The sequence below is a fragment of the Sinocyclocheilus rhinocerous genome, unplaced genomic scaffold (genome assembly GCF_001515625.1).
Source record: "Sinocyclocheilus rhinocerous isolate Xijiao unplaced genomic scaffold, SAMN03320098_v1.1 scaffold514, whole genome shotgun sequence".
Lineage (NCBI taxonomy): Eukaryota > Metazoa > Chordata > Actinopteri > Cypriniformes > Cyprinidae > Sinocyclocheilus > Sinocyclocheilus rhinocerous.
In genome coordinates this window covers 264,574-290,549 of record NW_015658605.1, presented here as the reverse complement: position 1 = coordinate 290,549, position 25,976 = coordinate 264,574, and the positions used below count along the sequence as shown (strand labels likewise).

Below are 25,976 nucleotides of genomic sequence, written 5' to 3'. Positions count from 1 at the left end.
CAGAGATCAATATATCAAAGAAAATACAGAAGTGATCAGATAGTGCTACGTCCTTAATAACAATGGATGAAATGTTCAAACCCTTACTGTTGAGTAAATCTAGAGTGTGTCCACGATTGTGTGTGGGTCCACGCACATGCTGAATCAGGTCAAAAGTGTTTAAAACAGTTATCATTTCTTTTGCAGTATTGATTTCTGCATTATCTATGTGAATATTAAAATTCCCAGCAATAGCAAAACAGTCAAACTCTGAGGAAATCATTGATAACAGAAGGTATGCATTCACCTTGAGAACTTCATCTTTGTTTCCAAATGCAATGACAGTTTTCTCCTTGTTTAACTGAAATGTTTTTTTTTTTTGGCACATCCAACTGTTAATTTCATCAATGCATTGGCAGAGGGAGTCAATGCGGCTGTAGTCGTTAAAATTGGGTGTCATCTGCAAAGCTATGATAGGCAATTTGGTTCTTTCTCATTATTTGACCCAGTGGGAGCATATACAGGCTAAACAAGAGCGGTGCAAGAATTGAGCCTTGTGGGACTTCACATGTCATGGATGTCCACTTAGACTTATGGATGGTCTCCTATACTCACATAATAACCCCTCCCTACTAAATATGAGCTGAACCATTTGAGGACCATCCCAGAAAGCCCGACCCAGTTTTCCAGTCTCTCTAGAAGTATGTTATGATCGACCGTGTCAAACGCAACACTGAGATCGAGTAGTACCAGATCTGATATTTTGCCAGAATCAGGATTTAATCGAATATCATTTATTATCTTTATGAGCGCTGTCTCTGTGCTGTGATGCGGTCAGAAACCAGATTGAAAATTGTCCAGGTATCCATTTGAGTTTAAGTATTTGTTCAGATGATTAAAAACTACCTTTTAAATAATCTTGCTCAAAATGGTGTTATCAAGATTGCTCTTTTTCAGAAGGGGCTTAACAACTGCAGTTTTCAGGGAGTTTGGAAAAGTCCCAGAAAGAAGTGAGGCGTTTACCACTTCTAAGAGATCTGCTTTTAAACAGTTAAACACACTTTTGAAGAAAAAAAAAAAAAGATGTGGGAAATGTGTCAAGGCAGCAGGGTGACATTTTAAGGTGCTGTACTATTTCTTTCAAAATATTTCCATCAATTGCTTCGAAAACAGACATAGTAACTTCTCTCTGAAATTGTGGTTGAATCTGTCTCACCTCTGCACAACTTGAGGATGTGCTGATTGCCTTTATGATATTATTGGTCTTCTCAGAAAAGAAGGAAGCAACCTCATTGCATTTGCTGTCGGAGAGCATTTCAATGGGAATCTGACATGGGGGGATTGTTAGCCTCTCAACAGCAGCAAGTTATTGATTTCTGCATTATCTATGTGAATATTAAAATTCCCAGCAATAGCAAAACAGTCAAACTCTGAGGAAATCATTGATAACAGTTCTGTAAAGTCAGGCTGGAGGCTGGAGAGTATTTTGGAGGCCTGCAAATAATGATAAATAGAATGTGTGAAAACCTTTTAGCACAATACCTAGATATTCAAAAGACAAGTAATGACCAAATGTAAACGTAGGTAATAAACAGTGTATGTAAAGCTTTGCACCTAACTACATACATGTACATATGCATATATATATATATATATATATAAAATCCAAAAATTCTTAAATTAACTCATAAACACTCATAAAGGCATCTGTAAACTATAATAGAATTGTATTAATACACATATGAGAATGTAAATTTGATGAAAAATGGGGGAAAAAAATCAAACATCCTCTACACATTCATGTACAAAATTATTAAACCCCCAAAATTCAAATTTGGTAGAGAATTTTTTTCTACCAATAAACGTTGCCTCTAAGTGCTTACAAGCTTCTGTCACTGCTCTATTGCAATCTCGGCCCATTCATCGCTTGAAAAAGCTTCCAGATCACTGATGATCTTTGGTTTTCATGTTGCCCATGCTTTCTTCAAATCCCATCAGATATTTTTAATGAAATCTAAATCTGAAGACTGAACAGGCCACTCAAGAACATTCTACAGCAGATCCCTGAACCAAGCTTCAGTAGATGTGGATGTATCCTGCTGGAAAGTCCAATGATCATCAAGATTCAGTCTATGTTCTGAAGGCATCACAATCTCTACCAAAACTTCCTAAAACTTCAAAGAGTCCTTTATGTACTTCATACAGTCAAGATTTCCACTTCCTGCAACAGCAAAGCACCCCAAAAATAAAAAAAGATCAAATGAATAGCATTTATTCTAAATAGACATCTTTCTAACAATATAAGTCTCTACTATAACTTTTTATCAATTTAACACATCCTTGCTAAAAAATTTTTTTTTTTTTAAAGAAAAAAAATTTACTGACCCCAAACTTTTGAACGGTAGTGTATATTTTTACAAAAGATTTCTATTTTAAATAAATCCTGTTCTTTTTGAACTTTTTATTCATCAAAAAATACTGAAAAAAGTATCACAGATTTCGGGGATTTGTTGCGCCGCGCCGCTCACGTCCGGTGTAGACACGGTGTAACATTGGTTTTGCTTTGTTTCACAGAACTAATCGTTGCCTGGGTTGCGTACGTATATGTGGGGCGGAGCTATCAAAATAGAGGCAAGACCCTTTTGGGGTAGGGGCGTGTTTGTTTTGGTGATTTCAAATATCAACATTGGCTACCAGAAATCACTTACTCTGCCTTTAACTGACGCTTCGCTCTGTAAACCCCGCCCACTTTGATTTGATTGGCCAGCTCAGTTATTTTGGCATTGACGAGCGCTGTTGGCCCGTTGAAACAGAATTTTCACTTTTAAAGTGTTTTGTCTTTCTAACAACAAGACAGATTGGCTTTAATTAAATTAAATTAAATTAATTCTAATTATTGACTTGTCCCCTCAAAGTCTATGGTGGTTACGGCCGTGAATTATGACACATGATAATGATTTCTGATAATAATCCCTCATATATATTTAAATCAGTTGCTAGGCAACCGGAATTTCACAGGGCCATTTGCAAAATATTATAACTTTAATCTCGTAATTGCTACGATTTAATTCTCATAATTTTGACTTTATTCTCAAAATATTTTGATTTTATTCTCGTAATTTCGACTTTATTCTCAAAATATTTCGACTTTATTCTCGTAATTTTGACTTTTTTCCTCAGATGTCAAATAGACGTTTATTATATGTCTTTAAGATGTTTATTTAGAATGCATGTTAAACTGACATCTTAGAGACGTCTATCAGATGTTTGTACACAGCAATGCTTTCCAGGTGAAGCGATCTTTAACAGACATCTTGCAGACGCACGTGTGCTATCTGTGATGGCACTAAAACACCGTCGTAATACAGAAACGTCGTTTCTAATATTTCTCGAGCAAAAACTCGGATTTCTCGACAAAGCATGCTTAGACATAAGCTCTATGAACAGCATTTGTGTGGGAGTTTGCTCAGTGTGAAGAGAGTGCATTTCATTCAGTTGCATCACAACCCTTCTGAGTTACTTGCATGTATCGAGCATAAATTACTGCGTTTAATGGTCATGACATGAATTAAAAAACCTTGGTTAATGAAAAAAATGACAAGGTTAATGAATAAATTGTAGATGAATTGTATATTTAAAATTTTCAATATTTAAAAGGTATTTGTTTCTTATTTGTTTGTTTTGTTTCACAGGAAAAGCATGCCAAGACAACTGTGATAGCACCACAAACAGACCATATGTCATCATATGTCCAATGAATATATATTATAACAGAATAAAATACTTGTGATAACAAAACAAACACTAGAGCAATTGCTGGAATGGATATTAATGATGAATGATGCTTTCTGAATGATAAAGAAGGATGCTGTTTGCTGGCTTCTGGTGTAGTTACCGTATCAAACCAGTAGGGGCTAAAGTGGCCATGCAACCTGTAAAACCCTTGGCCCCAAGAGAGAGCCGTCATGGTACAGAGTTCCCTAGTGGTCGGTGTACACTGGACCTGTGACAGACACTCTGCAAGACACCTGATTTATGTGACAGTTACCTCTTCTTTCTTTCTTACACTGCAGAATTTGAAAAAAAAACATTGCATTTTAGGTTAAAATTTCCCCACTCTTTTGATTTCATCACCCTTTTGCCTTACCTCATCTTAAATAGTCCAGTGGAGTGACAGGCCAAATATTTAAACGCTCAAATTATCCACATTGTAAGCAACTGTTTTTTTTTAACATCCAAATATCACTTTTAAAATCATTCTGATGGTACTCTGACTTCTACTAAGGCGAATGGCTTCTGTTTCTGTCCCACTCTCCACCTAAACGTCTGTTCTGTGAGAATGTTATAGTTCGGTGAGCGGCTACGTAATTCCACTAAAAGGTTCAGATTGCTTTACAGCAGGAACAAATGATCGTGTAACAGCTATCCAATGTAATGGTTTACGACAGAGAATTCCATGCAAAAATACACAAAACTACATACAGTTGCTTTAATATGAGGTCATAAGAGCTTCAGATCTCTCATAATTTTGACTTTATTCTCAAAATATTTTGATTTTATTCTCGTAATTTCGACTTTATTCTCAAAATATTTCGACTTTATTCTCGTAATTTTGACTTTTTTCCTCAGATGTCAAATAGACGTTTATTATATGTCTTTAAGATGTTTATTTAGAATGCATGTTAAACTGACATCTTAGAGACGTCTATCAGATGTTTGTACACAGCAATGCTTTCCAGGTGAAGCGATCTTTAACAGACATCTTGCAGACGCACGTGTGCTATCTGTGATGGCACTAAAACACCGTCGTAATACAGAAACGTCGTTTCTAATATTTCTCGAGCAAAAACTCGGATTTCTCGACAAAGCATGCTTAGACATAAGCTCTATGAACAGCATTTGTGTGGGAGTTTGCTCAGTGTGAAGAGAGTGCATTTCATTCAGTTGCATCACAACCCTTCTGAGTTACTTGCATGTATCGAGCATAAATTACTGCGTTTAATGGTCATGACATGAATTAAAAAACCTTGGTTAATGAAAAAAATGACAAGGTTAATGAATAAATTGTAGATGAATTGTATATTTAAAATTTTCAATATTTAAAAGGTATTTGTTTCTTATTTGTTTGTTTTGTTTCACAGGAAAAGCATGCCAAGACAACTGTGATAGCACCACAAACAGACCATATGTCATCATATGTCCAATGAATATATATTATAACAGAATAAAATACTTGTGATACAACACCTCAAACTCGTTGTTGTGCTCCTCAAACCATTCCTGAACCATTTTTGTTTTGTGAGAGAGGCCACATCCACCAGGGAATATCGTTTCCATGAAAGAGTGTACATGGTCTGCAACAATGCTTAGGTAGGTGGTAGGTGTCAAAGTAACATCCACATGGATGGCAGGACCCAAGGTTTTCCAGCAGACATCGCCCAAGGCATCAACACTGCCTCCGCCGGCTTGCCCTCTTCCCATGTGTTCCCCAGGTCACCTTCTTCCATTGCTCCATGGTCCAGTTCTGATGCTCACATGCCCACTGATGGCGCTTTCGGCAGTGGACAGGGGTCACCACTGTTCCTTCCTTGGACCACTTTTAATAGATACTGACCACTGCAGACCGGGAACACCCCACAAGAGCTGCAGTTTTGGAGATGCTCTGATCCAGTCGTCTAGCCATCACAATTTGGGCCTTGTCAAACTTGCTCAAACCCTTAAGTTTGCCCAATTTTCCTGTTTCTAACACATCGACATTGAGGACAAAATGTTAACTTGCTGCCTGATATATCACACCCACTATCAGCTGCCGTGATGAAGAGATAATCAGTGTTATTCACTTCACCTGTCAGTGGTCATAATGTTATGTTCAATCTATACTAGACCCAAGAAAAAAACAGAATGCATTCTAAAAAAAAAATGGTTCTTTAAAGGTTCTTTACATGATGGTTCTATTTAGAACCATAGTATCCTGAAGATCCCTTTTATGCTGAAAATGGTTCTTTGTGTCAGAGTTTAGGGTTCTTTATTCCTGCCTTTTTGTTTTTCAAATCTGTAACGGTCAAAGCACCTCATTACTGATTTTCTGGAGCTCAGACTGACTCAACACACTCTCAACAGGTAAATGATTTTCATTCTTAAATTTAAATACAAAATAAACTTTAAAATTGTAACTGGTTTCCTAACAAACATGTTCTGTTCTCTTCTTAGTTGTTTTGGTCACTGCTCTGTTAAGCTGAGGATACTTCTCTCCTCTTCTCCACTTTTACCCAGCACTGGGTTGTATTTAACCCAGCATTTTTTAGAGTGTAACATTAACTTATAATCCATATTCTTAGAATTTTTTTAATTATTACTTGGGTTTATGCATAAACATACCCAGTCACAAAACATATTAAAACTATGCCATGACTTTATATCACGTTTTTCTTTTAAGATTGTGAAGGGCTCACATAATGCCCATTTTTTGCTACTTTTGGCCTTCGTGAACATAATTGTTTTTACATGAACAAATGGAAGAGACAAACTATAACTCTAAACTCATCTGTGTATTTCAGATGCATCACATCCCACAACCTCATCATCTGCAGAGAAAAATAGCCACTCAATCACACCAAAATGATGGACATAAAGGCATCATAGAGGATTATGAAAATACAGTATTTCACCGGAGCTTTGTCTTCATTTCACTATTTTCTGTTTCTATTTTGTTTTACTTCTTAAAGTAAAGTTTATTTATGTTCAATGCCAATTGACATTTATTAATGTATTCTGCTAATAACTGTAGTGCACTGTCATTTTTGCTACAATTTCACATCATTAAAAAATAAAAGTACCTAATTGACACAACATGTTGTTGTTTTATGTAAAACCCTAATAGACGCTACAAGATATTGTAATACCAAGTAGATAGATAGATAAAAAACAATATTAATAAATAATATATACAAATAATATGAATACTAATATTATGATGTAAATATACTAATATTAATGAAAATAAACCATCATTAAAAACACGATTAAGGTCCTATATAGCATTTTCATTAAAGCATGGTTCTTCGTGGAGCCCAATAAAAAGCAAATTTTACAAGCTGAAGAACCCTTTTCTGGTAATGTGAAGAACCATTTTTCTTAAAAATGTGTGTAGATACAGTATATCAAATGTGTGGTCTTGCTTACATTCCTTTACGTATAGTCTATTTAAGAGCTTTGCACATTTGGAAGGGGGTGTGGGTCATTAAAACCTCTTTTTGCTTGCATCAGCAGGATTGCAGTAGGATTGGAGAGAGATGTAGAGCTATTTTACGGGAGAGAGTAAGGAACGAACAGGTGCAGGCTTTCCAGGATACACACTGCAGATGCTGTCTAAAATCAAAAACAAATGAAGATCCCTCCCCTCCTCGCACGACTATCCCAAAGGAAACCCTTCCACCGGCTTACAGCTCTGAGTACTGGGATCTTTAACACGGTTTTGTTCCATTTCAGCACAAAACGCCCGTGTTTGCACACACTTACACAAATCATGTATCCATGTCCACACAGACTCCACATGGTTCCTTCTCGCTGCATTATTGGATAAAGGGAGGGGGCAGGAATGAGGCAGCGCTCTTTGATGAGTGTGTTTTAAACATGCTTTTTCTCTGTTTTGAGAGACTGTGGTGTGCAGAGAATAAGGCGGCTTTGATGTCAACAGTATTAAGCATGTCAGGCCAGTTTTGTTATTCAAAAAAACCTATTGTTTCAAACAGAAAATAGTGCCAGCCGAGAGAAACAGTGAAAAGGAAAAAAGCTGGGAAAATCCCATCCTCCTCTGGCAGGCATTTACTGTATCATAAATATGTCAATGCTAGTACAGTCTTAAAAATAACGGTTCTTTATTGGCATCTATGGTTCCACGAAGAACCTTTAAGACCTATCCATCTCACAAACGATTCTTTATCCACCTTATTTTTAACGTATAAGAACTGGCTTCCGGTGTCATTCGCTTCCATTTATTTTAGCTGTACAAAAAATATCTTACTTCTGCACTGCAAAATAAGGGTGTAGAGGTTCTTTAGATTATCAAAACGTTCTTCACATGATGTAAAAATGTAAATTTCAGGAACTGTGCACCAAAAAGGTTCCTTGTGGAACCAAAAATGGTTCTTCATCACTGTGAAACCTTTATTATTAAGAGTGTATGCATATGGAATAAATTATTAATTTAAATTAGATTAAATTATGTATTCAGTTCATTTGTAAAAGTCCATCCCAAACCCACTAGAGTGAATAACAAGCTGCTCTATAGGTGTCCCGTGTTGCTGGTAAAGCCATATAGGTTTGCTACTGTCAGAACTGATTTATGAAGGTCCCAAAAATGGATGCAGCCCACCAGAAAGCTTCTGTGTCTGTCGCTCCATTTGTTTGTTAATTGCTGCAGATGATGGGACGCCAGAGAGGATATAACACAAGAAGGTGCATGCAAGAGGGAAAAAGTGTGCACATTGAATTCCACAAGAGGAGTGGCGTGAGAGTGAGAGATCGACGTAAAAAAGACACAAGAGAATATTGGCGTGTGTGTGTGTGTGTGAGAGAGAGAGGTGCGCAACACTGCAGCAGTATTCCTCTCAGTGAAGCCTTCTCAGGTCTGTCTTGCCTTACTAACTAGTGCTGCAGCGGAGGAGAGAGACAGAGAAGAGAAAGAGAGAGAGACGCGGCGCACACGCTCACTCCAGTGCTGCAGGACTGCATGAGAGGAACTGAGATAATATCCACACCACCAGCATCCATCACCGGAGCTACAGAGCCATCTCAGCCCGGCTGGTAACGGCACTATGGCACAAGCCGCCAAACATCTGCGCAAGAATAAGGATTTAGAGGCGCTCGCCGAACAGGAGCGGAAGGAGAAAGAGGAGGAGAAGGCGAAGAAAAGGAGCCGCTCGCGGGATAAAAAGCGCAAGGTAGGGAAGAGAGATAAATTGAGAGCGGATGAAGGGAGGGGAGGTATTAATGCTGGATAGCAGCAGGACACGCAGGGCCAGGCATCCGCTGCTGTTTACACGTGCATGGACAGGTGAGGTGCTTCCCCTCCTGAGGGTCCGCTGGCACAAAACAGCCCAACACCAGAATCATCAGAGCTGTACACAAATTAATGGTTTTTAGATTTGGCATATTTTCATATAAAAAAGATTTTAGGACTGTATTAAATAATTGAAACTGCATTTATTCTCTGCGTACTGTGATGGGCATAACAAGTGAGAAGGTGCAGATATGTAATGTAGCCTACCTCTACTATTACAATTCAAAGAAGGCGACCTCACCGCTGGGCTATTGGGATAGTTCATCCAAAAATTACAATTCTGTCATCATTTAGGCTACAAGTTGTTCCAAACATGTGTGAATTTCTTACATTTCATCAACCAAACAGTTGCTGGTCTCCATTGACTTCTATGAGTTTTGTTTTTCCATGCTGTAGAAGTCATTAACTGTTTGGTTGCACACATTCTTCAAAATATCTTCTTTTGTGTTTAACAGAAGAAAGAAATTCATACAGGTTTGGAACAACTTGAGGGTGAGTAAACGATGACAGAATTTTGTGCATAGAAAATAATACATGCATGTTCAATGTTCAATTAAATTAAAATCAGATTCAGTATTTTCTATATTATGTCATTCAAATGACATTCAATTTATATAATCTATAATGTGTCAGAACAGCGGGGAATGTGCAATAATGTATCGCTTTTAAGCTAAACTACCTACAAATAGTACATCCATAAATGCATAGAAGTAGTTTGTTTCACGCAAAACAAGAGTCTCCTGTAATGATCTCATATGCATAGAAAATGTTTTTGCATAAAAATATGCAAATGTTTTTATAGCTTATATTTATTTAAAAAATAGCATATGAATTATTAAATGAAATGCTTAGGTATTAAATATAATGCATTAAATAAAATGCAGCCTATATTAAAAGTAATGCATGTCTACTATTATAGCTCAAAACAAGGAGACCTTACTGCTGATCTAAGCAGACTTATGAGTTTGGCTCTTTAGTACACAGAGTACAGATACAGTATTGGTAGTCTTGTTCACTCAAAGAAGAGCACGAAACCAGTAGGATTAAAGGTTTTCGCTCTAAAAATCAAACAGTGCTTCACTGAGAAGCATTTTAGATTTGTGCGGTACAGCAAAAGACGTTTACGTCAGTAGAGTTTGTTGCACTTTCATTTTGCTCATCTACGTACATGGAGATATGCTGTTGTTTAGCTCTAACACTTAAACCATTTTCACTGCAGTTTCATATTACAGCAGCTTGCTGAGGAGGGTGCTTGTGTGCCCGGATCTGCGGTGGGACATCACTAATCCCTCTTTCTCCCTCGCTTATTTCCGGCTGTCAGCTTTCATTATGAGGTGTATGGTAAAAATAAAAAAATGTGCAGAAGAATTTTAAGGAAAATATCTACAGGTATAAGTAGTTAACATGCTGACAAATTGTTTTATGAATTCCAACCTCATATAACCAGCCATTCTGTACTTTATGGGACAGAATGTAAAGTGTCTAGAGTGTTTGATACCTGTTTTCATTTCTTTTCCTTGCATCATTTTAATATTTATGGTTAGGCGTATCTCCATGCAGGATGCCTTAAATGTCATTTTGAATCGCAGCAATCAAATGCAATCTCTTCCAAAAGGTGTTAGTGGGTTTTCTCCAAAAAATGAAGTCTCATCAAGGACTGTATTATTTTGAGGATATCTTGTGTTACTTACAGTACATCATTTCCCAGCAAATTCTTCTTAAACAAGGCTATTGAAATCCTGTGCGCTATCCTCTCTCATACTCATACTCACATCTTGTGATTGATTCGAGAATCTGTGTTTTTAAAGGGTCTTGTACATTGATGCAATATCTACAATGATATTGTAACTGAGAGAAATGGCTTCAAAGGGGTTTTTAAATGTCAATTTTCACAGTTTTCTCTGAATCTGAGTATAGCTGAGTCAAACCCCTCAGATACAGGTGAGATCATGGTCTTAAAAGCACATTTCAGTCATAATACATTGTTTTTTTTTTTGTGGTTCTGTGCAGTTTGCTATAATATCGTGCTTTAAAAACCTAGAAATACACTAATTCTCTCACACTAATACACATATATGCATTATATTCAGTTATAATATTCAAAGCCTGTCTTGTTCTTGATCTTCATTTTTTTTTGTGCTGAGCCAGCACTTTTGTGATTCTTCTTTCCATGCTATTTAAGCATGATTTATATGCTACGTGATGGAGAATTATTGCTTTGTGCTTCCCTTGGGCAAGACATTTTCAACATGTATTTGTCTTGTCTATCACTGTATAGACTGTACCTCTTTAATCTTCCACCAACAGTGGTGCATATTTTATTGCAACATGTACAATTCACACACACACACAAATTGAATGCAATCATGGTGAAATTTTCTAATGCAAACATGCATGTTTTTTTTATTATTTATATGCTTTTTATTTATATATATTTTTACATTTTTCTTTTTGGTTTAGGATGACAAGTCCAAGTGTTGAAATCAAAATGCTGTTATTTATTATTAATTTTTGGGATTGCATTTGTTGATGCAACTTCTTTTATGAACCAGTGTGGTTGAGTCCAGTTAGCCAGCTGGCTTCTCACAGTACTGTAGATCACATTTCATTTTTGACAGTTGCCAGCTAACAATTAACTTTATTGAACTTCAGGATTGTAAATGATGTATGAAGTCGAATGTTGCAACTGGCTGTGCATTGGAGCGCATTGCTGTATATGCAGTGCATGTTGCTCATGTTGCTTTTCAGACATACAGTGTTCTGGCAAACTCCTGTTGTCAGCTTAGAGTGAACACTGGACAAAATTTGCAGCAAGTTTCTATTTTCCAATAGAAATTAGCTTTATGGTAAACTGTTTGCAGCAGATTTGCCCCAAATTAAGCGTATGTTGCCTTAAATAAAATTTTTGCAAGGGCAGCTCTTTGAAGGCAATTGTTTTTGGGACAGTTCCAGCTTAAATAAGCTGTTAAAAAAACTGTTGATTTCATTAACATCTGGGCACATTCTTGCACAGAGTAGTCGATGCTTGCTGGCACATAAAATGTGTAACTTTCGTGCCAAAATTGGCACCAAAATAATGACTTTCAAGAGGTTTCTCAAAATCGGAGTCAATTTTTTTTTTATTTTAGCGCTTTTCACAATGCACATAATTTCAAAGCAACTTTACAGAAAGTCACACTGTTATAATGACTTAATGCTTTAACATAGAGCAGATTTTAGGGCTGGGCGATACAGTATGGTGATACATAACAATTATACATAACAAAAAAGAAATTATCCTCCGGATTTAAATTTAGCTATACTGTGTTTATTCTTTTGTGTAGCAGATTTATCAGTGCCACAGTCTTTTTGGCACACCCCATGTCATTCGAATGCAATTAAAAGTTATAAAATATTATCGAAACACTTCTAAACCATCTCAAACTCACACCATTGGTTGAACAAAAGCCTGTCCAATCAGACAGCTCAATTAAATAGAGCAATGCTTTGAAAGCGCCACAGAGATTGTTCAAGAAGTCAACCTACAGAAAAAAAGGTACAAAAGCTGTCACTGTGCCGGTACCTTTTCAAAAGGCACACCTTTGTACCTTATTTACTCCTAAAGGGTGCATTTTGGTAACTGAAATTTACATTTCAATGCCTAAAGTGTACATATTAGTACCTAAATGGTACATATTAGTACCTTTTGCAAGGGTACTGCCCCAGTGACAGCTTTTGTACCTTTTTTTCTGGGAGCGTTCAATGGCATACTTACAGTTGTCTCTGCACATTAAAAATTGCAACTTAAGTCAGAGTCAAATCCCTAGTGTTCTTATACTTGCCAGGCAAAGAGAAAAGAGATTTTTAACCTTTTGAATCTTTAACAGATTATTTTCATTGCAATCAGCCTCATCTCAGTCTTCTCAGTGTTTATAGATGTAGATTTGGTTTGCATTTTTATCAAGACTTTATCTAAACTCATAGTGAAATTGTTTAGATGTTTCGCAGGAATGATGATTCAGCTCGTGACATTTACCACTTCTTAGTGTGTGGTTCTCTTCATGCCACTGAACTAGTTGAGCAGCATAGACAATTCCTGAAGACCTCAGTGCTGAGCTAAGCATCCCAATAATCAATTCTGAAGCAGATAATGCTTACTGCAGCTGATGGACTTGTCAATAATATGTAGCTTAAATACTATCATGTGCTGATTACTATATCTGGATAGACAGAATAATAAATTAATTAATTCACCCACCTTCCTCCTTAATTGGACCAGATCACTACTGCATGCAGTGCAGTAAAAATACTTTATTTGGACAGTATTGATAGGTGAAGTTGATATGTTTTAACGAATAACAATGACTTTGACAAAAGAACATGAAATAAACTACATTTAGAAGTTGGTATTGAACTAACTTCATGACCATAAAAAAGTATGTTTTATATAGTATGAGTCGCAGGGCATCGCTCACAAGTTTCTGTATGCACATTTGGTCCATGCATGTGCTGGACTGTGAGTCTGTACTGTATGTGTGTGCGTTTCTATGAGAAAGAGCGGGAGAAAGAAAGTGTGATTTTCATAGACAATAGAACATACTTTTGTGTGGAAAACATGGAAGTAGCTTGTCGTATTGTTTGTTATATTTATTTGCTTGGTTAATGTCTTTTTGAGTTCTGGTTCTTTTGCTGTTGTAGGTAGCCCGTAGAATAAATACTTATTTATCTTTATTGTAATTGGGTGGGTCCCCCCAGAATGTGCAAGCATATGCACTAGAATAAATCCGGCCCTGAGTGTAGCAGGTTGAGTCATGATACGTTTGGGCATGAGGTTGCGGGTTCGCACACTCATTTCAAAATTATGTAAAATATCCATGGTTGGATTTAATTTGCAATTTGGATTATTTTAATAAGATCCCATGAGTCCTGATAGATGCAATTGCAACTATCTCTCAAGTGCTTCTTTTATGAGGAACACCACTTTCTCAGATGATGCAGTGAAGCAACCCCTGCGTTGAGTGAATAATCGATTCTCGAGCCATCGATATCAACCAATTCAGCACCAGCGCCATAGACAGCACCTGGTAACGTCGCATGTAAGAACGTATAGCTAGCCAATATGGATGAGATTGTGGCTGGCATACCCTGTCAAATGTGGCTTTACGGAGCTCTGAACGGCTCTGAATGGATCTAGCCCGAGCTGTGATATAAACGAACGCTATTGGCTGTTTTAAAAAGGGGCGGGGCCAGTGACAAAATTCGCGTTTAGAAGATATAAGCATTCAAAGCTTGCGTTCAAAGCGTTTCCGCCAAAACGGCTCAACGATTTTTTTTTTACGTCACATCATACTTCAGCTTCTCATCAAACTTTCTGTCCAATCAAATGCTCTCTAGAATCCGAAGCGCCCGCCTCCTACACTTTAAAATAGACGCTGAAGCCGCGGCTGAAATCGGTCACTTGTCCACAGAATTAGTATTTTCTGTATAGTGAATGGCACGTAGTGCACTATATAGGGGACAGGGAACAATTCAAACAGTGTAAATATGCTTTCCATTGAGGAAAAAAAGAAGTCTGGTTTCGCGCTGTGTCACGCTAACCACCGCACCGCACACACACTCTGCTCCGGTCCAGAGACACGATAGCACGGAGCGGATCACATGCGCGAGTCGGCGCAGACCACAAAATGTATCAGAGCTATTTGAATTCTACACAGAATGCTATATTTTGACAGGTTTTGCGAAATCGCCGACAAATGCCCGAAATCGGAGGCAAATCGGTGCTCGTTCACGCGAGTGACAATCACAGCAGTGTGAATTATCAAAGACGCGGTCTGAGGGAATCGCCGACACGTCGCCGACGCCCGTGAAATATTTGGCATGCTAAATATCTGGAGCTGTCGGCGATTCACAATCACGCTGTGTGAAATGATTTCTGATTGAAAAAATTATCAAAGACGCGATCTGAGGGAATCACCGACGCGTCGCCGACGCCCGTGAAATATTTGGCATGCTAAATATCTGGAGCTGTCGGCGATTCACAATCACACTGTGTGAAATGAGTTCTGACTGAAAAACAGTTATAGACAGTTATATGGAGTTATAGACCAGAATATCAGTATTTTAATATATATATATGAACAATTATATCATACAGAAACAAGCACAAACATTTGCTTGACCAGCCACAACATCAGCGCAGTTACTGCAAAATTATTTACCTCCAACTCTCTTTGCAGAACACAATCCCTGTTCCCTGTATCTCCCTCCTGCATAATCAGTTTTTATTTTTCTCCTTGTAGCTGGAAATCAGCTCACAGACAATTTGCGGGCTATATATATATTTTTTAAATAATTCAGTCTTGCTCGAGAACTCCGGTCTGACGCGCGCGGGTTCTCGCGTTAGTTCCTTATCACTTCTCGCGTGTGTTTTGTTGTGAAACGTAGTTTGCGGACCAGACAGAGCTGTCGGCGATTCTTCCTATTGTGAAGTCATGCAATGTGTAACCTCCTGTCGCCGATCCATCGTGCAATGTGAACACAGCAGCGACTGACTGCTACCTCAGATAGTCACGCAGTGTGAAAACCACGGTGACCCGACGACTTTGAAAATCGTGCCTTTAAGCAACCTACTAAGGTATGGTTCGTTGAACACACCGAGCAAAGGTAAACCTTTAGAGTCTTTGTAGCGCGCTAAGAGTCCACGTTATCGGGAAATGCACCCCAGATTTTTGCAGTCTTTTCTAATAGAGCTGCCTGAAAATCGTTTGGGACTTCCATGCATGCATAGATAGATAGATAGACTAATTGATTGATTAGTGGTGCACAGCTTCTATATATCAGTGTTGACTGCCGGTTTGTGTCACTCTGTTAGTGGTCCAGTGGGAGTCCTGCTTGGCCTGCAGACACATGACTCAGCACATTGTGAGCATCACTCACTCATATTTATAGCTGAGTGCAGGCCTCTTTCAAACTCCACCTTTACCACCCGTTTTAACTGAGTGAAGGGTGTGTGTGGGTCGGGGTTGTGCGTATGTGTGTGTGTTCATGAGAAAGAGAAAGTATCAATGATTGTATCAGAATGGAAATGGAAGAGATTGAGTTTATTCACTCAAGGTAACACTTTACAATAAGGTTTTAGGTCACACTATATTTTAGGGTCCAAGTCTCACTATTAACTAACTATTAACTAAGAGTTTTACCTCAATAACCTCCTAATTTGCTGCTTATTAATAGTTAGTAAGGTAGTTGTTAGGTTTAGGTTTGGAGAGGATTAAGTGATCTAAAATATGCTCATGCAGAATAAGACATTAATATGTGCTTTATAAGTACTAATAAACAGACATTATGCTAGTAATATGCATGCTAATAAGCAACTAGTTAAACTAAAGTGTTACCAGGTTTGTTTTTTTTAACATTAGTTAACTACATTAGTTAACACGAACTAAGAATGAACAATACTTCTACAGCATTTATTAATCTTAATTAACCTCAACATTTACTAATACATTTTTAAAATCAAAAGTTGTATCTGTTAAAACTAGTTAATACACTGTGAACTAACAGCAACATTAACATTTTTAAAAAAGGTTGATATATGCAGTAAAAATATATTAGTCATTGTTAGTTAATGCATTAACTAATGTTAACAAATAAGACCTTACTGTGAAGTGTTACCACAAAACAAAACACTTTACAATAAGGTCCTATTAGTTAATGCATTAACTAAAATTAACTATTCAATTAATTTGTTTTATTAGTCTTCGTTTTGGTTTTTATTAATTAATTAGTATTTATTAATCTTTGTTAAAGTTAGTTAATAAATATAACTGTTCATTGTTAGTTCATGCCAGCTCAGGAATATTATATAATGTTAACAGATACAACTTTTTTTTAAAATACTGTATTATCGAGTGTTGAAATTAACATTAAGATTAATAAATGCTTTAGAATATTTGGTACACTTTATATTAGGGAACACATATTCACTGTTAAGTAGTATTCCCTCCATAAACTCCTAAAAAAACAACAAACGGCACAAACATAGCATTTCAGCTCAAAAACGGTAACTCATCATCGATTCACTCTCCATATGACTGAAATGAAGTTGGCATTGTCGTTGTCTTGCCTTTCTCTCTCTGTGCATTCAAGATACATTAACGATATGTAATAATTGTGGTTTGAATACAGAGGTTTTGCATGCTTTTGCATATGGAGGCGGCATATATGAAGAAAAAGGTGGAAGAGAGACACTGCACACAAACGTCATTGATTCTTGTGGTGTTTCATGAATACACCAAATCTGAATCTTTAAAAGATTTGTATCGAGAATTCAAGGCAAGACAGTATTATCAATAAAAAACAACTTTGGTCTATTCCTCTTACTAAGCTATCTTTTGAAAGTAGTTGGTTTTCATGTTAAGGTGAACTGTACCTTTAAGAAAAGCAGCTTCCTTGTTCAAAACACACACCATCATACTGAATCAATTAAATATCAGAGAAATGTAATCAAAGCTCAGTATGGCAGCTGTCAGGGGAAACGGTTTCTGTGATTGCTTGGATCTGATCTTGGCGTCACGTAGGATTATTGGTTTTCTGATGTCATACTTTCCTCTGGAAGGCCTTAATGCACTTCAGAATTGATCTGAGAATATATGATTCGGCTTTAATTTTAATTCACTTTTTATTGATATTATTCCTGCGGTACATCCCCTGGATGTTTGTTTCAGCCCAGTCTTCACATAAATAACCATATCTAATATATTGTGTGTTTATATTATATACATTGCTGATCAGATGGGGGAGTGTTCTGTGAAACCAGTCATTATTTTTGCTTCATTATTCTATTTTTTGATAAACAGTGGTGAAAATATCTCACCATTAAATTGATGATTCAACCAAAAATGAAAATTCTGGCAATAATTACGGACTCTCATGCCGTCTCAAACCATAATGCATTTTTTGGTTACACTTTATTTCGATAGTCCACTTTAGACATTCTATTAACTATAAATAACTTTGTAACTACATGTCAACTACATGTCAACTAATTCTCATTAATTTGCAACTACATGTCTACTAACTCTCTACCCTAGACTGTTAGGGTAGGTTTAGGGTTAGTAGAATAAGTTGACAAAGAAAGTGTTAGAAGATATTAAGCAGACAGTCTACTAATACTCTACTAACTGCTAGTTGACATGTAGTTGCAAAGTTACTTACTGTTAATAGAATGTCTAAAGTGGACTATCGAAATAAAGTGTTACCCATTTTTTTAAAGACACAAATTAAGTTTTTAATAAAACCTGAGAGATTTCTGTGCCTTTACTGAAAGTCAGTTACACTGCAGCTCTGAATATTTTAAAGTTCATAAAGAGATTGTAAAGGAAATCCTAATGAATCGATTGGTTTAATCCAAGTCTTAACTGAACAGTCACAATCGCTTTATATGATAAACACTTTCATTATAAACACTGATCAATGCACATACACAGAGCACATCAAATATGGTAAAGCAAAGATCATCCATACTTGTTTGATGCACGAGAACAAACCTCATTAGTTCTGCAGCACATTTGAGCATCTCAAGACTTTAAACTGCTCCATTCATATAGATGACTATTACAATGTTTTCATGAACTATTTGAAGCATGAAAGTTTTTTATTATTATTATTGTAATAGACTTTCAGTGGAGGGACAGAAATCTCTTAGGTTTCATGAAAAATATATTTATTTGTGTTTTGAAGATTAATTAAAATCTTACGGGTTTAGAGCAAATGGTGAGTAAATGATGACAGAATTTTAATTTTGGGGTGAACTATCTCTTTAAGGTAAATTTAGTTTTATTTCTCACTATTAACTAATCATTAACTACAACTTTTGCCTCAATAAACTCCTAATTTGCTGTTTATTAATAGTTAGTAAGGTAGTTGTTAAGTTTAGGTATTGGGTAGGATTAGTGATGTAGAATATGGTCATGCAGAATATGTGATTTATAATTATAAGTACTAATAAACAGCCAATATATTAGTAATATGCATACTAATAAGCAACTTGTTAATAGTTAGAATTGCTCCCTATACTAAAGTGTTACCCTTAGTTGTTCATTAAATTAACGTGCATTTTTTTTACAGTATTTTTATAATAAATTTAGCTGTTATGTTGATAATGTCAACCTAATTGAGATTCATTCCTTCAAACCTCCTTTTTTTATTTTTTTTTATTTTAGAAATTACATCATAGAATAGATATATATTTTAAAATATATTAAGTAGCTTTAGTGTACTGAGCTACTTTTAGCTTGTAGTATAAGAGCTGCATTTTTAGAAGAGCAGCTACTTAAAATTATGAGTAGCTTGTAAGGCAAGGCCCTTTTGTAAAGTAGCTTCATTAACATTGTCTGGATCCACTTTTATATGGTACATCATGACAATTTCACCCATGTCTTCTTGTATCTGTCTCTCTCAACCCCCTCTGACTCCATCTGCCAGGGAGTGATAATCCCTCCTTAGAAATGGTATTCTGATATGCCAGTCCTTTCATAAAGCTCTGCATTAAGAACACAGAGATTAGACTGGCCAAAACAGATTGTCATGGATCTGACGCTAACGGGAGAAGGCATGGTGGAGGAGGGGAGCGGGGAATAATGCTACGACTAGTGTGAAGAATTCATCATTCAGTGCTTTATTCTGACCACAATGCTGTATTTTTTTATTAATGTCATGTCATTGTTAATGTAGTGAAACTTTGGAACTGGTGGCTTAAGTTGCTTTACTGTAAAGCCCAAAGTATACTTCAGTTTTAATGCAAAAGCTTAGCTCTTGCATACAGCTAAACTCACTGCCTTTCAAAGTATACCGCATTTGATAGCATATGCAAACCATAAACTGTAAAAAAAAAGATGGATGATCTCCTCTTCCTTCCACTGTAGAAAAATTAAGCCGGAATGTCCCAGAAATAGCCGCTGTCTTCTTACGCTGATGATGTCATTTGGAGACCGTGCAATAGACCACGGCGCAAATCAGTTTTCTAAAGTGTTTTTGAAAAATTACATACCCTACCTTTAACGTAGCAGTCTATTCAAGCCATGGAATAAAATTATAAAAATTTAATTTTGAGTTTATATTTCAAAGTTTGGACTTTTTTCTTGCAATTCCGAGATTATATCACACAACCATTCCGATTCTGACATCCAAAGGCACAACAATAAATTTTTTCCCTTATTCTATGGATTTTACCCGTTTCCCTCCACTTGTTCCCAGTGTTTTTCTGCCACCACTATGCGCGCGCAGCTCCAAGTGACGTAACTGTGACGTCTACTCCAAATTGGTCTATAGTGAGCACTATAGACCAACACTTGAACATACATCAGCGTCATAAGAACTACCCAAATTGATGAAAACCATCTTTGGGAAAAATGTATTTGAAGTGCAACATGATCTCATGACGAAAACCTGGGGGAACTGTTATGTACCAATAAGTACATATTTCTGCAGTTTCCAACAGAAATGAACACTAGAGGCAGTAAAACAGCAAGCACTTTTAATTGTTTTCGTACACAGTTTTGGACTTTGCGTCGCTTAACCAGATCCATATGTTTCACTTTCTGGATGTAACAAGCTTGCTCGGTATCTCAGCTGGCACGGATTTGGATTTCGGATGTGTAAACTTTGGGTACCATTCCCGTGAAAAACATGACTCAAGATAAAAGAGCTCAAAGATGAGAGATCGAAAAACAAGCTGAAACGGCATGCTTGCGATTGCTTTTTTATATCGCATTCGCTTTTGGTCATTCTATCGGTTAGGTTTAGGTGTAGTGCAGATGGTACGTTATTTTAAAACGTCATGGAGCATTACAGTTATAGCGCCACTCAACGGACATTTCAAGTCAGAACTGCGGTGACACGTACAAAACCAACATCATATAAAACGTACCATATGTATGTTCATCTGTTCCACTCAGTGGACATTTCACACTGAATATGTCACGAAACGTACACGGCGCTATGTATTTCACATCTTGAGAAAAAATTCCCACAGGTACATTTTCATCATGAGACTGGGACTGCATCCTGCAGTGAGCCACCAGGGTGCGACTGAAATGTTTTGGCTTCACATTTCAGGACATGTGAGGCACATTTGACGCGAACACAGGAGCACTAGAAAGTTTCATCCTTATTCAGTGTCTGTGATATTTCCTTCCAGAAGATATAGCTGATGAAAAAATGTCTGTGTACTCGTTTATCCCTTATTAAACCCCTTACACACGCACATGTCAATGTGGGTGTCTGTTGTTGTTGTGTCTCCGGTAGTTTGTTGTTGTTGTTCCATCTCATCGGTTTCTATTTCGACTGTGAAACAATGGACTGGGTCGGTGTTGCCTTGTGGATGAACTGATGAGTGCAAAAAGGGCACTTCTGACTGCTATGGAAAGTGGATGGGGCCAAAAGTCTTTAAACACATGAAATTTGACCATTTCAACACGCACTGTTTGTCCGCCTTAACGTGACTATATTTTCATATGTGATGCAGTGGTACATTGGTATCCCTGTATGCAAACATCAAACGTTAAATTTATTCATGAGGGATAATGCATTCTTTGTTCTTTGTGTGTGATGTCTTGTGTCATGGTTTTTCATTTTCTTTTTTAGTTCTTTAGTTCAACGGTAGAAATCTGTGCATCTTTACACATACTAAGGCGAAAACTGATGCCTTAACACTGCCAGAATGTGCATGTCTAGTCTACACATACAAAAGAAACATGTTCAAAATTTCCACATTAACACGAAAAAACGGTGTGTGTTGACATGGTCAAATTTTATGCATTGCATTTAAAGACTTTTGGCCCTGTCAGCCTTCCATACGTGTGAAAAAATCTGACTGCATATGCACTATGCTAATGATGAAATTTGTGTCACATGCAAAATAGAGTTAGTTATTACTACTCATTTGATTAATTCAACATTAGTCACTTCGACCCTGCTGAACAAGTCTTACCAGGGTAAGCTGGTTTATGGCTTAATGGTGGTAGCTGGTTTGTTTCTAGTCTGTCAGCTCTAAATAGCTTGACCAAAATTGACTTTGGTTCCACTGGCTGGTAATTTTTTCTAGTAGTGATAAAAAAACATATTTTCTTCCTTGTGGTTTCAACTAGTTTGATTCTCTTACTGAGATTCTGAATGTATTATTGTGGTGAGAAATGGCGAGGATTAATCTGACCAATGCACGATCCTGACCTTCTTCAGTAGCATTTGTTGTGGCATTACCAACAGCGCTGACTTCACATGCAACTTAATCTGACCCCATCCTGAAGACTGACAAAATGAGATTCTGCTATACCATCTGCCCATTTCCTATAAAGTAACAACATTAACAGCCTTCTAAACATTGTTCCACACCTTATTGTGCTTTCAGAGGGCAACTAAAATCTTCATCTACAATCCAACCGACCTCATAGAGATCTTTTTGGAAATAGATAAACATTCTGATGCAACATTACTAAATTCTACAGCATTTTACAGTATTAGCTTTTCAACAAATTTAAATAAATTGTGATTAATGCTGCTGATATTTGCTTGTTTAATGCTGAATTTACCTTTATCATCTTCTGTTTATCTTATGTCTTAACTTCAGCGTCCTAATAGTAAAGTGTCAGAGGCTACTTAGTTTTTTTTTTACAGGAATGTGAGTCACTGTCAGGTCAATTTCAAGTCATTATCAGCCTAGCTCATGATTATTAATTAGGTGATGCACTGTTGGTCCATAGTTGACTTGTAGCTAATTGGAAATGCAGGCACATGTAAGGACTATCACTTATTGCTTGTTCAGTCGTTTGTTCAGATGTGGGTCTTAACGTTGTAAGTTAACAAATGCAAAGATCAAGTTTGTAGAATTGCAATTGTGATTTTTGTACTACACATGAATGTTAATTGTAATTTAACTGGAATATTGACAAATCTATGTCAAACTATTTGATTGCATGAACATCATACTAAATCAAATCTTTCGCTGTTAACTGCTAGCTAGCAATAGCAAACTTGCATTTTCTAAATAAAATTGGACTATGAATTTTGGATAAACGTACAGTTAAGCAGTGCGCAGCATTTAATCTTAAAGTTTTGCATAACAGAAACCCCTGCAAATCCTAACATAACAGAACATTGAACATTAAACACATCTTGTGCAAAAACACATTCATTTCAACATATTCTCCTCATTCAGTCTGACACAAAGCATGCTGGTAACCAGACATCTGCTGCAACTCTTTACAAATCCACGCAACTTTTTATTTTAAGTACAATGAACTTTTAGCAATATTTGAGTGAAATGAACTCATTTCATTTAGTTAATTTCACTTTTTAGTTTTACGGTGTGTAATTTTACATGACTATGTTATTTATTTGTTTTTACTTGTTAATAAGGACAAGCAAAAAATGCAACAACAAAAAAAATTTCTCAAAAAGTTGGGATTATTCTTGTTATGATAAACAAGATATGAGAAGTTATTCTTGCATGATAAACAGTGATTGGTTATTAACTTAATTTGGTCACACATTTTTTGGAAATAATTCTCATTATTAACTAACTATTAACTATAACTTTTGCCTCAATAAACTCCTAATTTGCTGCTTATTAATAGTAAGGTAGTTCTTAAGTTTAAATACGGGTTGGATTAAGGGATCTAAAATATGGTCATGAAGACTAAGACATTAATATGTGTTTTATAAGTACTAATAAACACCCAATATACTAATAATATGTATGCTAATAAACAACTAGTTAATAGTGAGAATTGCTCTCTAAACTAAAGTGTTACCTAAAATTTTAGTTCTGACTTTTTTTTTTATTATTACTTTCTCCATCGTTTATATTCCCCTTTGCAGTAAGTGCCAAGCATTTTTTAATTAAAATGTTTTATTTTATTTCATATAGACACAATGCAACAAGTTTTCACTGTCAAGTCATTTATCTCTCTTCAATGAAAACACTAATTCTGTGGCAGATGATCACTGATCACCGCACAGTTGCATATAGTTAACCTCTACTTAACTTTGTCACAGCACCAGTGGTCTGTGCTGCTCATGTTGTCTAAAGTTGCCAACACTCAGTGAAAGTGACTTTTGGTTGCCCTTCAGACAGTCTAGTCACTGACTTTCTGAAGCACGGAAGAAAAAAAAATGACAAGGGCTTATGCTTACTGAAACCACAAGTAATGTTTGTTATGGGGTGTGCGATATACCGGTAGAAATGAAAAACCGGTAGAAATTTGACAAGTGGTAGAAGTTTTCCTGATGTTTTTGTGATTTTTCCTTGCTGCGCCACCAGGAGAGCTTGTCATTTGAATGCGTTTTTAAGCACTGTGCTTCAAGAACAAGTGATTTTAAATCATTCAAATGCAATATACACCGAAAGTTTTAGTATAAGTGTGCACAGAGACGGTTTGAGCGCACGCACCAGAAACAGCTGAAATACAGCGCGTGAGTACTGAACCGAGCTCTTTTTGGGCTTGAACGGTCAAATATACACACTTATGTTGTCTGTCATTAATGTTAATCAACATAAATCACAAAAGAGAGAAAATCTTGCTGCTCTCGACTGAATCACTTTTGTAACTTTAATAGGAATAAATCTATAGTTACACAGTGAAGACTCTGCAGAGTTTAAAAAAAAAAATATATATATATATATATACATAACAATTTAAAGGGGACCTATTATGCAAAATCCACTTTTACAATGTGTCTGGACATAAATGTGTGTTGGCAGTGTGTGAACACCCACCCTACAATGATAAAAATCCACCCACTCCTTATTTTTTAATCGCCATTAAACGAAATTAGTCTCATTAGACATGCCGTTTTGATTCTCTGAGCATTGTGACATCACAATGTTTAGGCCCCGCCCATGGCCACTGACTGACACCGCCGTATTAGCAAAGACCCCGCCCTGAATGAGCCGCACACAACTCGCCATGTTTATCTTTACGCTAGTGCATTTAAAAGCAGCATTCAAGTTAGAAAAGTCTTCTTATTAAAGCTATAGAAGTTATTCGTTCAAGAGCAGTGAGTGATTTTCTGTATTGCATGCGATTTTTTCCCCCCAGCTGTTTACCTTTACAGACATAACTGACTGATTTCATCGCGATATACATGATAGTCAAAACCAAACAGATCTTTTTTTTTTGGCAAAGTATTTGAGGTACGAGCTGTAAAGGCTCCGCCCTATTCTGGAAAAGGGGGCGGGGAGCAGCAGCTCATTTGCATTTAAAGATACAGGCACGAAAAGAGTGTGTTTCTGCTTCCACTCAAAATAGGCATTTTCAAAATGATATAATACATGATCTGTGGGGTATTTTGAGCTGAAACTTCACAGACACATTTTGGGGACACCTGAGACCTATTACATATTGTAAAATGGGGGAATAATAGGTGAATTATATATTTTTTTATTTCTAGTGCTTGAAGTTTTTTAGGTCTACTTCATTTGTGTCTTTGTTCTATTGCAGTTCTTTTGTCCTAATGCTTGTAATTCGTTTCTTTGTTCTGATTTCATCACTGAATGTTGACTTGTATTCAGTAAGTTAAAAAAAAAAATTGTTAGGCTAGTAGTATTTTTTTTGTGATTCATATCATGATGTAGGCCTGCGATGTTTATCATATTGCCCAATCCTAATGTCTGTCACATTCTAGGAGGCCCATCTTAAAATAACTTTTAAAAAAATTCCATTCAGGTCGGATGTGGCATATTTCTCCTTGATATTTATCTCTGCAAACTTTGGAATTAACGTTGTTGTTTAATTTTATTTGCATAAAAGTGAAAGAACATCAACATCCATAATCATGATGGAAACATACTTTGCACTAATAGAAGAAAAGTGAAGTTCAACATTTTATGCCAAGTTCCCAAGTTGGAAGTGCATTCAGTTGTATGGGTTAGTCAGTTGTATAAGTTAAACACAGCATA

The 25,976-nt window shown here is 36.5% G+C and overlaps 2 protein-coding genes across 3 annotated transcripts in view; one reads left to right on the top strand and one right to left on the bottom strand.

Annotated features, from left to right (window-relative positions):
* LOC107722745 (solute carrier family 25 member 45-like) overlaps positions 1 to 5,486 on the bottom strand; it is an 11,351-nt gene extending 5,865 nt beyond the window's left edge. The window contains exon 1 of the mRNA XM_016531210.1: positions 5,394 to 5,486. Coding sequence (XP_016386696.1) covers positions 5,394 to 5,486 — 93 coding nt within the window. The remainder of the gene's footprint in view (positions 1 to 5,393) is intronic.
* A 3,203-nt stretch (positions 5,487 to 8,689) lies between these two features.
* LOC107722748 (ankyrin-1-like) overlaps positions 8,690 to 25,976 on the top strand; it is a 138,628-nt gene continuing 121,341 nt past the window's right edge. For both annotated transcript variants that reach the window (XM_016531215.1, XM_016531214.1), the window contains exon 1: positions 8,690 to 8,921. In XM_016531215.1, coding sequence (XP_016386701.1) covers positions 8,796 to 8,921 — 126 coding nt within the window. In that variant the 5' untranslated portion in view covers positions 8,690 to 8,795. The remainder of the gene's footprint in view (positions 8,922 to 25,976) is intronic.